Source organism: Tachypleus tridentatus, chromosome 9 (assembly GCF_004210375.1).
Source record: "Tachypleus tridentatus isolate NWPU-2018 chromosome 9, ASM421037v1, whole genome shotgun sequence".
Taxonomy (NCBI): Eukaryota; Metazoa; Arthropoda; class Merostomata; order Xiphosura; family Limulidae; genus Tachypleus; species Tachypleus tridentatus.
In genome coordinates, this window is record NC_134833.1 from 19,040,851 (window position 1) to 19,054,790 (window position 13,940).

The 13,940-nt window shown below is 35.5% G+C and overlaps 1 protein-coding gene across 13 annotated transcripts in view; it reads right to left on the reverse strand.

Annotated features, from left to right (window-relative positions):
• The window catches only part of LOC143224805 (protein roadkill-like), an 87,407-nt gene that overhangs the window by 33,787 nt on the left and 39,680 nt on the right, over positions 1-13,940 (reverse strand). For 9 of the 13 annotated variants that reach the window (XM_076453127.1, XM_076453119.1, XM_076453128.1 and 6 more), the window contains 2 exons: positions 12,837-13,034; positions 3,137-3,265 (listed from right to left, as the gene is read on the reverse strand). In XM_076453127.1, coding sequence (XP_076309242.1) covers positions 3,137-3,180 — 44 coding nt within the window. In that variant the 5' untranslated portion in view covers positions 3,181-3,265; positions 12,837-13,034. Of the gene's footprint in view, positions 1-3,136; positions 3,266-3,602; positions 3,622-12,565; positions 12,803-12,836; positions 13,035-13,940 lie in introns of those variants that run through there. The other 4 variants (XM_076453130.1, XM_076453124.1, XM_076453125.1 and 1 more) reach the window with 4 other exon arrangements.

A 13,940-nucleotide genomic window follows, 5' to 3' on the forward strand; every position in this document is an offset into this window, starting at 1 on the left:
GCACAGTGACCAGAATCAAACACGCACTCAGACACCATTGTTTTTGAGTCACGTTGCAACATGTTACGAGGGATGTCATGGTTTAAAATACACAAAAACTAGGTTGCTGCTGCACTGGCCTATATGTAATAAAGTATTCACAACCTATTTAGTTGGGCTTAACCATAATTCCGTTCTAAAAAAAAATTGTGATCTCTGTAAGCTTTCATATCGATCAGCCAGTAGCCTACGTGCATTTGCCCACAATCTTGTTAACTGCAGGGCGCGGGCGGGCCAGCTATATACACAGCAGCGTGCTCCACCACACGGGGTCAAGAACCGCACGGAGGGAGCAACCACCACCATAGCTCATAAGTCCATAAAAAGATCAAAAACTAAAGCAAGTTTGTCTTACCGGGTTGAGGGACCCCATTTAACAGAAATGCTACTCGAACAATACTGTTGATTTTGGCGTTTCGTTTCTACCATTTACGTGTTTAGTTATTCCAACGAAATTCGTTGCAACAGTGGGGTTTATTTTAAATTAGTTATCAAATAATTTTTCGTAAAGATGAGCAAAAAACTATGTTCGAAGTAAGCACATAAAATCATGCCCAATAAGCTATTATCAAAATCTACAATGTAAAAATCTACAAAGCCATATTCGCATTTCATCGTTTCGAAATAATAGCAAATTCTAAAAATCACTTGCGCAAAAAGTTTAATGCATATAAATAAATTATCATTTATAGAACGACACCTGGTGAGACTAAAGTGTGATACCCACTAAGAAACATCAAGTATTTCACATTTTTTCTTTGGCTGTGATTGAAGGCAGAATTGGTTCAGCTGGCTGAACTTTAAATAAGTGCTATTGTAGTGTTCTTTTGAAGACCCAAGTTTAACAGCGTTTGTATTAAAATGCTTACAAACATGAGGTAAGAAAAAATCTACAACCTTTACCCTATAATTTCTCATTCTCTTAGAGGCCCGGTTACGCCAATGAATGAGTTCGGACATTGACAAAGACGTTACCAATCACACAAAGACAAGAGGGCATTACTGGCGGCGCTGTTAACCGTAAGTGATTCAGTTAGGTGTAGTGGTATAAATGGTTTAATATCTGTTACTAAACTGTACACGAGAGTATATGTTCCCTTGTGTGTAATAAGAACCAAATTAGCTCAGATGACGTAACAAACATCACACAACTTTGAGAACTGTCATGTCGAATGTTATACATTTTTTCACCGAACAGAATGATACAGCTGTGCAAATTGGATTTACATTCGTCCAGGGTTACATGTTTGAGGCTGTTCAGGTTTCAACTAGGTCTATATCACTTGGCTTTTTCTCTCTCTCTAATTTGAATTCGGCAATTGAATACCAGCTGGTTATGGTACTGATTTCAATTTACGTTAACTTGATGTTGCAGACCACTTAACCGAGGGGTGAAAACCCCACCAACGAACTAGAACTGTTTGAAAAGACGGATGTCATCAAATTATTCTTAGCGACTACGAAACAGAACTTGGCAAAGAAGATTCTAAAACTGAGTAGGTTTATTGAGTAAGTTAAATAGTCAAATTCCAGTGTTGTATTTCATCTTTACAAAGTGATAAAGATGCAATCATAAGTGTATTTATAAGCTGGTTTGTGTCTATATATAACAGATCCTTTTGGTTAATCCGCAGATACGCGAGACAAGAAATCTACATAAATATAAAGGGTAAAACTTCATGCTATTTCTCTTATTCTATAAGAGTAAAATTGTTTTATACGAATATATATCTAAAACGTCTTTTGTTTCAATAGTTTATTCTGTTTTTACAGAGAAGTATAGTAAAATAAAAAAGGTTAATTACCTAAAGCCAAATATAGAGAGTCTTATGTTTATTTATACACATTTTCGTGGCAAACCCATTAAGGTTTTCTGCTACCGTACCACCCATTAACGGAGCTAAGGGATTGCCTGTCACTTATAACGTAACCACTGTTTATAATACCAGTACCACTTCACAACAGCACATGAATTCGAACCGGCTAGTCAGATATCCACAGCAAGGCCAACACACGCCCAACGACAATTGTTATAAACGTTTATGTTTTGATCTTATAGTTTGCAGTATTTGATATTTTCATTCAGAACGGCGACTTATGGGTTAAGCACTTAGGTCAGAGGTCACTAGGTTCAAACATAGCCACCCATAACTTGGAATTGCAGCTACTTCCAGAAGTGTGGCGAGACTGACTTTTAGTTATGAAGCCTCTATAATTATAGTGCAGAATGTGTTCAGCTATATATTCTAGCCATGGACTTTCTGATCCGCAGATCGGAACGTCAAACCGTGGGCCACGTTCGCCTTTCCTAACTTTTCGTCAAAGCACAGTTACAGTAATAGCCAGTGAATAAACGAGTTGCACATTTATGGGCGAATGATGGTTATATTACAATGTTTTTTTGTTTTCTTTTTTAGAATCTTGTGTTAAAAGTATACATTATCACACGTTAGATAAAAATAAATAAATACTTAGTACCAGCCAAAACGAGTTATTATATGCAGAGACAATATTTTTTCACAGTTATATAGTAAAAATATGCATCATATGCTCGTATGCCAGCAATAAAAACAGAACTGTGACTTATGTACAGAATTAGCCAGATAGGAGCACGAATGAAATTCTGCCAGTGCTAAGTACCAGGGCTTATTTGAGCTCCTTTGTTGCTTTTTTATGTTAACACGCACGTTTTTAAAAACTTCACCCAGCTAAGTACCTTTACTTTTCTTTTTTTGAGAATTTCACCACTGGATACGAGAAAAAACAAAACAAAGAAACATTGATGTATAAATACAACTTCGCGTTCATTTTCCACAAACACTTCTCGGGGAAAAACGAGAGATTGGTACGGTATTTCCATAACTCTTATTCTACAAGCCATATTTGTTCGATACGTCACTGAATGATAATAGCACCACATGAATGCATTTATTCTACCCATAAGCTAAATACTGGTACTTAATATGAATAAAGCTGGATAGCATACGACGTGAATCACCTTGTGTGAACTTTCTACAGTATCTGTCGGAAATTGCAATTGATAGGATTTTTTAAAAAATCAGTGATTATATTAGTTGTGTTTTAACTATATACCAACCTGAGTGTAACACCAACTCTCGGCCACAGGAGTGCTAGCCTCATTATTTGGAGGTGGGGAAGGAACGAGTGATACGGCCATTCTAATTACAGTATATACACGTTAAGGGGTGACGAGATTAGATTCCTCCTAAAAGAAAAAAAAAGGACGAATAAAAATGAAAACAATCGAAGCAAACATATAGTAAGGTTTTTTTGTAATGACTTAAGTAACACTACAAAGTGCAACATAGACAGATTAGTGGTGTATAACTGTAAGGATTCATATATATATCTTCTAAACCAGTGGTTCCCAACCAGGGGTGCGAGATAACATTTTTGATTTGGCCACCTTCACCATTATTCTTAAATAAATAATTACTGTGAGGGGTGAGAGAACATATTAAATTTTTTTTTAGGGTGTGGGGCATAAAAAAGGTTGGGAACCACTGCTCTAAACAAAGTGAAGTGAAATGTAACAGACTTACTGCTGTGAAACCACAAAGTGAAACTTAGCTTATTGCGTATATAAATATTTACATTGACGTTAAGAAATATTTCGGTTGTGCTCATAAGTTTTCACAATTAACATATAAACATATGCAAATAAATTATAATGACTACACGTGCATACGTCAGTCTTTTCAACTATACCCAGCACTGTTAAACCTCACATGTGCACACAAACGCCACCCCACATGTCTATTCCGGAACGAACTAACGCGCTTTTTCATGACCTTAACTTCAGAATTCTTAGCTAAGACTAACCGAAGCAGGATCCCACAGTGCCAATTACGGTTTCAAAATAAGAAGGCCCACACGTTTCAAGTTACTTAATGAACAGTTGTAAGAAAATCCGTTATAACTGTGGCCCATTTGTACAGATACAACAACCGTGATTTATAATTTACCACAATATAAAACAAAAGCTTTTCTTGAGTTTTTATCAAAATATAATTACCATACTTATAAAAGGAAGCTTTAATTACAGGCGCAGAAGCTAAACAACAGCTAATACTGATTTTTGTTTATTTCAAGTTAAGCACGAAGCTACACTTTGTGTTCTCTCCACCAGAGGTATGAAAACTCGGCTTTATCTCAGTTCTGTACCAGTTTTGAAGACGATGTTTACGTGCTATCACATTGGCGTATGAAGTTAGTTATTTTGTTCGTTTCATAGCAGAGCTACATCGGGCCATCTGCTGTGTACACTGCGGGGAATCGAGCCAAGAATTTGAGCGTTGTAAGTCTGTAAATTTGCAGTAGAAAACACTATTAATACAAAGGCAGTTGATTAGGAAGCCCTTTTCGTTTTAATTTCGATGTTGGAAATCAACAAATATTTTCTCGTGAAATAACCGTAAAGTATTTCTTATATCCAAAATATTTCCTGCATCAAACAAGTATTTGAAATAACCAGGCAAGTTATATCCGACTTTGAGTGAAACTTGTTTAGTTTCGAAGGTAATTTTGGTAAATGTTTCTTCATATCCTACATTGTCGTTCTGTTATTAAACTATTGTACGCTACGATACACGTGATTCGTTCCTTTTATGAGCGCGTTAAATGTATACCAGTAATAACACGTGGACTCTGCATGGATAAGTTTTCCAAGAACCTAATCCAATTCTGCAGTAAGGATGTTTCATTACATAATGGCCCTGCATGGCCAGGTGGTTAAGGCACTCGACTCGTAATCGGAGGGTTGCGGGTTCGAATACCCGTCACACCGAACAGGCTCGCCCTTTCAGTCATGGGGGCGTTATGATGTCACGGTCAATCCCACTATTCGTTGGCAAAATAGTAGCCCAAGAGTTGGCAGTGGGTGGTGATGACTAGCTGCCTACCCTCTAGTCTTACACTGCTAAATTAGGGATGGCTAGCGCAGATAGCCCACGTGCAGCTTTGTGCGAAATTTAAAAATCAAACAAAGAAAAACATAAATAAAGTGCAATTTTACGCTGACAGAAGCACCGAGAAACACAAGGCACGAAAAAGAAAAGACAACCGTGCTAGCAAGTACAAAAAGTTAAAAATTTACAGTGTTCTAGAAATAACCAATTTAGGTATTTACAACTGTTTCAACTGATATGTAACACAGGAACATTGGTAACTGTTACCATTTCAGATGTCGCTACAGTATGCAATATTGTAATCAACTGTGTCATACCAGAACTGAGTGGTAAGTTTTGTATCTAGTAGTCCTTGCACTTTCTAAAAAACAAAAGTTAATAATGTTGAAGTGATATGTCTGATTTAAACTTATTTATTCCAGTTTGGAAAACAAACTAGGAGCGTTATAACATAAATTTATATAATCTTTGGAATTAAGTGATAGTACTTGTCCATTTCGTCCCATGCGAAATGTAGGTGATACTCTGGTGTCATTTATGGTTATAAATACGTTAATGGAAGTTTATAATGTAGAAAAACAGCTGTACGTAAAATGTTTATTTCATTTATTTTAGGCTAAACAGAGAAAGTGTTTGTATTTTATTTGCTAATATTTTATATTTATGGTAAATATATCACCACTGTCCTTAATTTTGAATTACTGATTATCTGAGGTACCTTTCCACCCACGCTGAAGGTAGGTTGGTATTCAGTTTGTTGGCACAAAACTACAAGGCTATCTACGTCAGACAAGATGTGGTACAGTGTAGATATAGGGCAATTAAGGTAAAAAAAAAAGGTAAAATATGTAAAATTAGGAACTGCCAGGAAGACTGAAGCAAGAAGTTAGTCACCTGAAGATGGTCTTTCCAGTCCTGGGCTCAAATCAAAATAAAAATTGAAATGTGTAAAAGAAATCGTGTTAAAAGTAATACAGGAATATTTTGTAGTATCGCAAGGTTTCGAAATTTAGATCTCTATTACAGGGCCACCTCGCGCTCAAAGTTCATACTTTTTTTTTTTGTCAGAGTAAACTTCAGTATCACGCACAACAGTGCAATCACCGAATGGAAATGAACAGTACTATAGGTATAATTGTTCTTATCTGCGCATGCTTGGTTTTCACCACGTCTAGAATAACTTGTACCAATTTTGCATTAATTTAACACATTTTAAACGCGATTTAGCCAAGTCCTGGAAACTGGCCATTTAAGTTAGACAAACCATTACAGCAATTTGACCTAAACCTAATTTATAGCTTATTCTACATAAGAGTTGTTTGGTTTCGTTTTGAAATTCACGAAAAGCTCTTAAAAGACTATCTGCGCTAAGCCGTCCATAATTTAACAATGAAAGGGAACGCAGCTAGTTATCACCACCCACCACCAACTTTTGGGCTACTCTTTTACCAATCAAAAGTGGGATTGATTGTAACATTAGAACGCCTACACGGCTGAAAGGGCAAGCATGTTTGTAACCACCTAGACATGCGGAGCCAGCAAATTCTAATACAACTTACCATTAAGTTTTGTCCGAAGACTACAGAGTTATTATACAGATAGCTCCTCTACCATACCACAAAATTATTGAAGTCCAGAAAAGATAGATAGGTGAGAAAGTAAAAAAAAAAAAAAAAGTACAGCAATGGAAGACAATTGGTAATGGTATGGAATGAGTTCACGTGACAATACCTCCAAGGTCAATCAAGGTCATGCTCTTCGAAAATCTTAATATACATGGTATACTGAAAGTACTACTTCATAGATGTAGACAATAACAATTGAAACATTTTAATAATAGAAAAACAACAAACCAGAATGCATTCACGAAGTTTTCCAGCACAACATTAGGATGTGCTTTTATCTACTCACGTGTCATTGTCCTCCGGTCACACATCTGTGTGTCCATCCCAGGAACGTCACATTCACGGGTTCAAGCAGCAAGAGTAGTTTACAGCTAACCAAGCTCCAGTGAAAAATGGTTACTCCGTGAAGCAAGGGTGGTGGCTATTATACTTCAAGTTTTCTTGTACCCTTTAATTTTACGTTTTCAAAATCCCCACGGTTTAGCTTCACCTATAGCACAGCAGGTCATTGTGCTATTTATTTGGGAATGGTTTGCAGGATGACGATAGTTACCAAACTCCTACTATTATATACACTCGTTTTGTGCGTCTATGGGATAATTTTACAAAGGCGTTGAAACTAAATTTGTTGTTCGTTCTATTCAACAGTTAATTTACTTACTTTTTTTTATTTTAGCAAGGTGACATATATATTCCATGAAGGGCAACCCCCAAAGTTTTAATTCTACACGCATACCGCGCACGATTATTCTATCCAATCACATTGCGAGATAAAAACGGCAAGAGGGAATGAACGAGGCCATGGCAGGTGAAAGCACGAGAGCAGTCGCTTCAGACGGGGTCAATTTCCTCCAATCATGCGTTCCTGTCATACACGGCTACACAATTTAGATTGATGAGGGTTTTCTATCCTCACCAAAAGTGTGTATGTATTTGAAAATTATAACATAATATAGCGCTGTCAAGAATTAATATTAATCGAACAATTATAGAATCAACGCAAACAAGGCACGAACTCTACTGTTAACTAACTCGAAACATTTGTGTCATCATTTTGTCAGCGTATTTATATTATTCAATAAAAGTAATGAAATCCACATTTATGCTAAGCCCTAAACGACCTGATAAATAAAGTTACCTTCATCAACCCTCACTTAAAAGAAACAGCCACAGTAATTGAAGGAAATGTAATTTTTTTTTACATTTTTTTTATCGCATATATAAAAGGTATCATACCTTATATTCCCATTGTTATTATCCTGTATCATACCTTATATTCCCATTGTTATTATCCTGTACACATACAGCTACAATGACACTTTTCAAACAGGGTGGTTGGCTTTTGGGATAAGCTGTCTTTGAGGGTGATGAAAGCAGAAAATTTAACTGAATTCAAGGGAAGATTGGATGAATACATGAGTAGTAATGGGTGGTTATAGTGGGGTGCTAGAAGAAACATCCTTGGTGGGCTAATAAGCTCCTGTTTGTCCCTTTAAAATTTTATGAAATTTGTGAATTACTTACTAATCTTTTGATGTTCACATTAACTTGTAATCACGAAGTTATATATGACAGTTTGTGCACTTTAGCCCTCCAGCAGTTCTACGGCAGGGCTCGGAGCTTATAACTCTAAAATCTGAGCTTTGATACCTATGGTGGACAGAGCATAGATGGCTCATTTTGAGTAGCTTTGTGTTTAATAACAAGCAAACAAACACCGAAACTGTACTTTAATAAAATGCCAATAATTCTTTCTTTCACAAGAATCAAGACTGAAAAAGTAAGATTGTTTTATATCACCTCTTAGCCACGTGAATCGATTCATTAAACGTTTAAATTAACTTGATTTTAATACTAAATACCATCCTGCATCTTGGTACAATATTAGATTTGAACCATTTTACTCACCTAAAAAGTTTTCACACTAGAAATTCAACTCTGAAATAAAAGCGTTCTTAGGAAAACGTTAAACAAAACAAAGCCGAGCTCCAGCTAACGTGTACGGATAAAACAGGTGGTCAGGTACGACAGGTCAAAGTGTTTTTCGAAGACTTCACAGCCAGAATAACCTCTCGAAGCATGACTAGGTCTGGCAGTGACAGCGAACAAAGGAGCAGACGACATGTTGTTACCTTTAAACGACCACCAGGAGGCGCAAAGTTGAACGTTCGACCAGTCATTGCTCTTTGCATGGAATGAAATGAGTGTAGGTCCTTACCCCTCCCCAAATTCAATCCAATCACCAGGAGACTAAGTTCAGGAGGATTGAATGAGTTTAAGTTATAAACGCATTCAGGTGATGATGGTTGATTTTCATTCACCTCTCTAAAAACTAGTACATTCACTTGTATGTCTTTACGTCTCTAAAGTTTAAACCACTTTTTAAACTAAATTCTTAACAATTTATTTTAAAAAAGGATTAGTACAATAACAAAAATAACCTTTTTTATTACACAGCACATTTTAACTACAGATGATCATGAAACCAATTTTAATCTTGAAAAATGACGTACAGAAATACGTGATTTCTTTAATTAACTCACAGCTACGCCTATTCACTGAAAATGAATTAAACAAATGTACAATTAATTTGTGGCTGAATAAAAACATAATGGACGACTTTTGTTCTTTTGAATTTCGCGTAAAGCTACACGAAGGTTATCTGCGCTAGTCTTCCTTAATTTAGCAGTGTAAGACTAGAGGGAAGGCAGCTAGTCATCACCACCCACCATCAACTCTTGGACTACTGTTTTACCAAATAATAGTAGAATTAACAGTCACTTTTTAACGCCGTCACGACTAAAAGGGCGAGCATATTTGTTGTAACGGGAATTCGAACCCGCGACACTAAGATTATGAGTCGAGCGCCCTAACCAGCTAGCCATGCTGGGCCGAATAATGTATGAAAAACTGTAAAAACGACATAGAGAAATTGTATTAAAATATATTACACTCAACTGATGTTCTTTAAACCTGATTTCAATAAAAGAACAACAAAACGTAATTCATATGTTATTATAGTTCAATGGTAATTTTAACCAACTGCTCTAATGTATTTCTTTCCAGATTAATTTAAGGCATGTGTATTTTTTGTAACTTATGAAATAATCAATTTACACGGATAGTATATTTACTAATTTTATAATCTCATGTTACAGTGCTTACATAACTTAGCACCTCCCAATGGTAGAGCGGAATATCTGTGGACCAAACGCTAAAAACCGTGTTAGGATATCCCTGGTGTGCAGAGCACAGCTACCCCATAGTGTAGCTTTAACATTAACTACATAGGTATGCGCGCTAATCTGAATTACAGTATCAAATACCAAACAAAAGTTTCTTATCAAAACGAACCAGAATTTCATAGGTTGGCATTCCTCTCTCGACATACTGATGGATACACCGAGTCAACGTGACAACCATACTGTTCATGCTAAATGAATAAGTTTGGCTAGTCAAGTGGAAGCATGCATACATGAATATTTGGTTATTTTATAACGACCAGATTAGAACAGAATTCTGTTTGTACCATCACAAAGTGTTTAAAAGAGTAATAATATGGTAGGGCATTTTTATTATGACTTCTACATTCGTACTCGTGCAGGAACAATATTCTGTAATCCAACAGTACATGTTTTTAACACAGGAATTAACTAGTTCAAATTAGCCTAACATTTAATAAGCTGAATAACGTGCATTTTTATCTAAACAAATATTCCATACGACCAAATTATATACATCTTTAATTATGAAGGGTTTATTCTCTTTTGTCATTCTGTTACGCTCCCTTCCTGGTAATGTTCAACAATATACATGTATCGTCGCTTAGCAACAAAACAATCGCCTGTTGTTTTTAGCCTAACTAAGGTGTTTTGTCGAATTCTCCATATTCATGTTGATTTGTTAGAAAGGTTTTTATTTATAACTTCTGTGATATAACAGTCAAATTGTTCAATTCAGAAGTTTTAGACGTTGACTTGTTGCCAAAAGCAAAATAAAATTTACCAACTAGTGTTTCAGCTAGGCCTTACATTACGATTACGTATTAGGCCTAACGCTTAAATTAAACGAAAAAGACTTACTACTACTAACGTTAGAGTAGCTGTTAAAATGTTTTAAATAGTGAATAAATTTTAATTTATAAATATTCTTTAGTTATTTTAACATATTATCTAATTGGCCTTAAAACACGAAAGAAAAATTAACGTTTATTACTACCATCTCTCTTTCATCCTTTGTACAGTTCAAAATTTGTCAGACTGTACACACTATGTTTTCCACTTCCTCACCTAGAACGGATTTAAACTTATTTCGAAGTGCACACGCGCTTTTGTTTACATCATTTCATTTTTCTGCGTAGCTTTTACAAAAAATGTGATTACAGAATTATTTCGAGACAAATGAAATAACAGTAGGTGCATTTTGGAGGTAGAGACAAATTCGTTTTAGTAACATTCTATAATTTTCACCATGTTTTGACAGGCTTTTATTATAACATATCCAAGAGTGTTGTGATCTGCAAGTCTACATTTGGTCAAATCACGGAATGAACTCCTTACTCGCCACTAAATAATTTAAGCAACAAATTATTTTTTTCCGGAAATTCGCTCAAAGCTAATTAAAGACTAATTGCGCTAGCCGTCTATGGCTATTTTTGAATATTCGTACAAGATTATTAAAGAATTATCTAATTCTGAACTGTAAGATTAGCGAGAAATCATCCAGTCAACAGCAGGTACCGCCAACCTTAGGGCTACTCTTGTTTGATCTTATAGTGGTATTTGACCGCTACCATTTCAGATTCAAAATATTAAAGTTATTTTTTCTTTGTTCCATTACCCGGCAGACTACAAACTTAAGCCACGATCGATCCAGTTTGCATTGCAATTAATAATCCTTGGATTTTCTGAGAAATTTACATGCAAATATGAGGGTAGATACACAGCGCTGAAAAAATAGGCGAATGCAAGTGTTCTTTGGTACGGCACTTCAAGCTCGCGTTTGGACTACTGGATTGAATAACTGGATTTCGGTATCAAAGCTCTTTATATTTTACTATCAGTTCGTATTACTTCAGGAGATTTTCCCCGTAACGAAACGTAGTACGATACAAGGAGTGTTTTCATAGTTGACACAAATTATTCCAGGATTGTAGATTACTGTACAGATAAGATGCACAATTATTTAACAAGTAATTTAATTTGGACTAGTATGTATTCAGAAAATTTCACGATCACCTAATTTAAAGGAAAGTAGGATATTGTATTGTTCTGTAAAAATATATAGAGTACAAAACTGGCAAGTGGAAAAGAAAATTTAGAATTTGATACTTAATAACAATGAACATTTTAGCACGACAAAACCAAGTTGCAACTCAACAGCAAAGAAACAGAACAAAAAACTGACTGAAATGAAATAAATATTCACCACAATCCAACGTCTTTACAATATAGCGAACTTTTATTAACTTTCGTATATAGATAGACAAACAGGTGATAGTTTATTAGGTGTTTCGGTCAACTTTAGTAGACGCGCTTTATTGTCTAGTCTTAGTTTAAGTATTGTTGTTTTAATTACATACATACGTACATTGTGTTATAGGATAATTATCTTACTTTAACAAACTTTCATTTTTTTAATTTTTTTTTATAAAGTAGGTTACTAAGCAACCAAGCCTTCAAACATACTTTCACGCTATTACAATCCTCGCTGTTTGTACATCTTAGCAGATTAACCATTAAGAAACCTCACGTGGTTATAACTAGTTTAGAAAATAAAGCTAATAAAATTACCAAAACTCACCTGCTTAAATCGTGTTTAATTTTATAAGAAGCATTTAAACCTATCTGTTTACACCTTTTTTAGTGTTATAATTAGTAAAACTCGCCTGCTTAAATCGTGTTAGTTTTATAAGAAGCATTTAAACCTATCTGTTTAAAACTTTTTAGTGTTATAATAAAAAGTAAAACTCACCTGCTTAAACTCATTTGTTTGAAGCAGATACACTGATATGCTTGTAGCTCATTCAGTGGTACATCAATCAGATACACTCTAATTAAAATTTTTAATTATACAACTGTCTTCCAAAGAAAAAACTCGTAGTAGTCGAGAACTACGAGTGCAGGTAACACACTGGACAGACGTTGAACTGTTTTCTCGCGTGTACGATTCCTTTATGAAACTTCCGCTAATTTATCTAATCATGTTTCTGTTGCTGTAACAAGAAAATAAAAACACTTCTCACCTGAGATCAAAAGTTCCAGTACGAATTCCGCAAGGTAAACTGGGAACACGTAACTATAGTAACCTGGCGCCAGAACTAGGAAGTAGCAGTTGCGTAGTGAAGCCTGTCTGTATTCTGTTACAGGCTTCCTGCTTATGGTACCGTCACCGATCCTTCTTTCAACACACTACGCAAACTGGGTCAGCAGTGAGGGTTATTCTAGAATTAGAAAAAAATAAAATAAACAAATAGAAAAATAGGACAAAGTACATTACTAGGACAAGCTCGAGGTCTTAACGTTGTCAGCTTTGGTAAGGTATCCATTCCCAGGTTTTATTATTCATCGAACCGAAACTTGGAATAAAGGTATTAGGAGAAAGGTGTAATCACTTACTGTGATTAAATCACCGAGTTAAATACCAATATTTGAAACAACTTAGCAGTCAGTTCACAATGTGATGTATTGAAAAATGAATTTCTGTTCTCATGTCAACGTGCGTACATAACATTATGTAAATAGGTAAAAACACAACATACAACAAAATCGCGTGGTATAACACCACACAGTGATCATTTATGAAGGCGTTTTTGTTTTCTGTTGCGTGACGAACATGCACAAATGGCTGGTCAAGCGAGCCAATGCTTCACTTACTTTTGAGAAGCGTGAAAAACTTTTGTGAGCATTTAGTGGTTCTACAAACTGTCATACCTAGAATCTCAGCTTTTGTTTGTCAAACATTATCCATTAAGAGAGGTATTATTCAATGCTGTAGGCTCACGTGCCATCCGGAATACATCGTATTGCTAAGCCACAATCGTAATTCTGTATAATTGCACTTGTATGTATTTAATGTACACGAATTGGCGAAAAAAAAAAATGTTACCGGAAAAAGCCACACTGGGCTATCTGCTGTGTCCACAGTGGGGAATCGAGCCCCGGATTTTAGTGATTCAAAGTTCGAAAAAATGATCAATGTCCCTCTGGGGTCAAAAACAATAGAAAAAAAAAGACTGGAGCAAAAAATTCCAAGGAAAAATAAAAATCTAATAGTAGATCAACAAACTATGGTGTGGAGAATTATAAAATAGTTAAAAGTATATTATTACAGGGCAATACCAGATTTA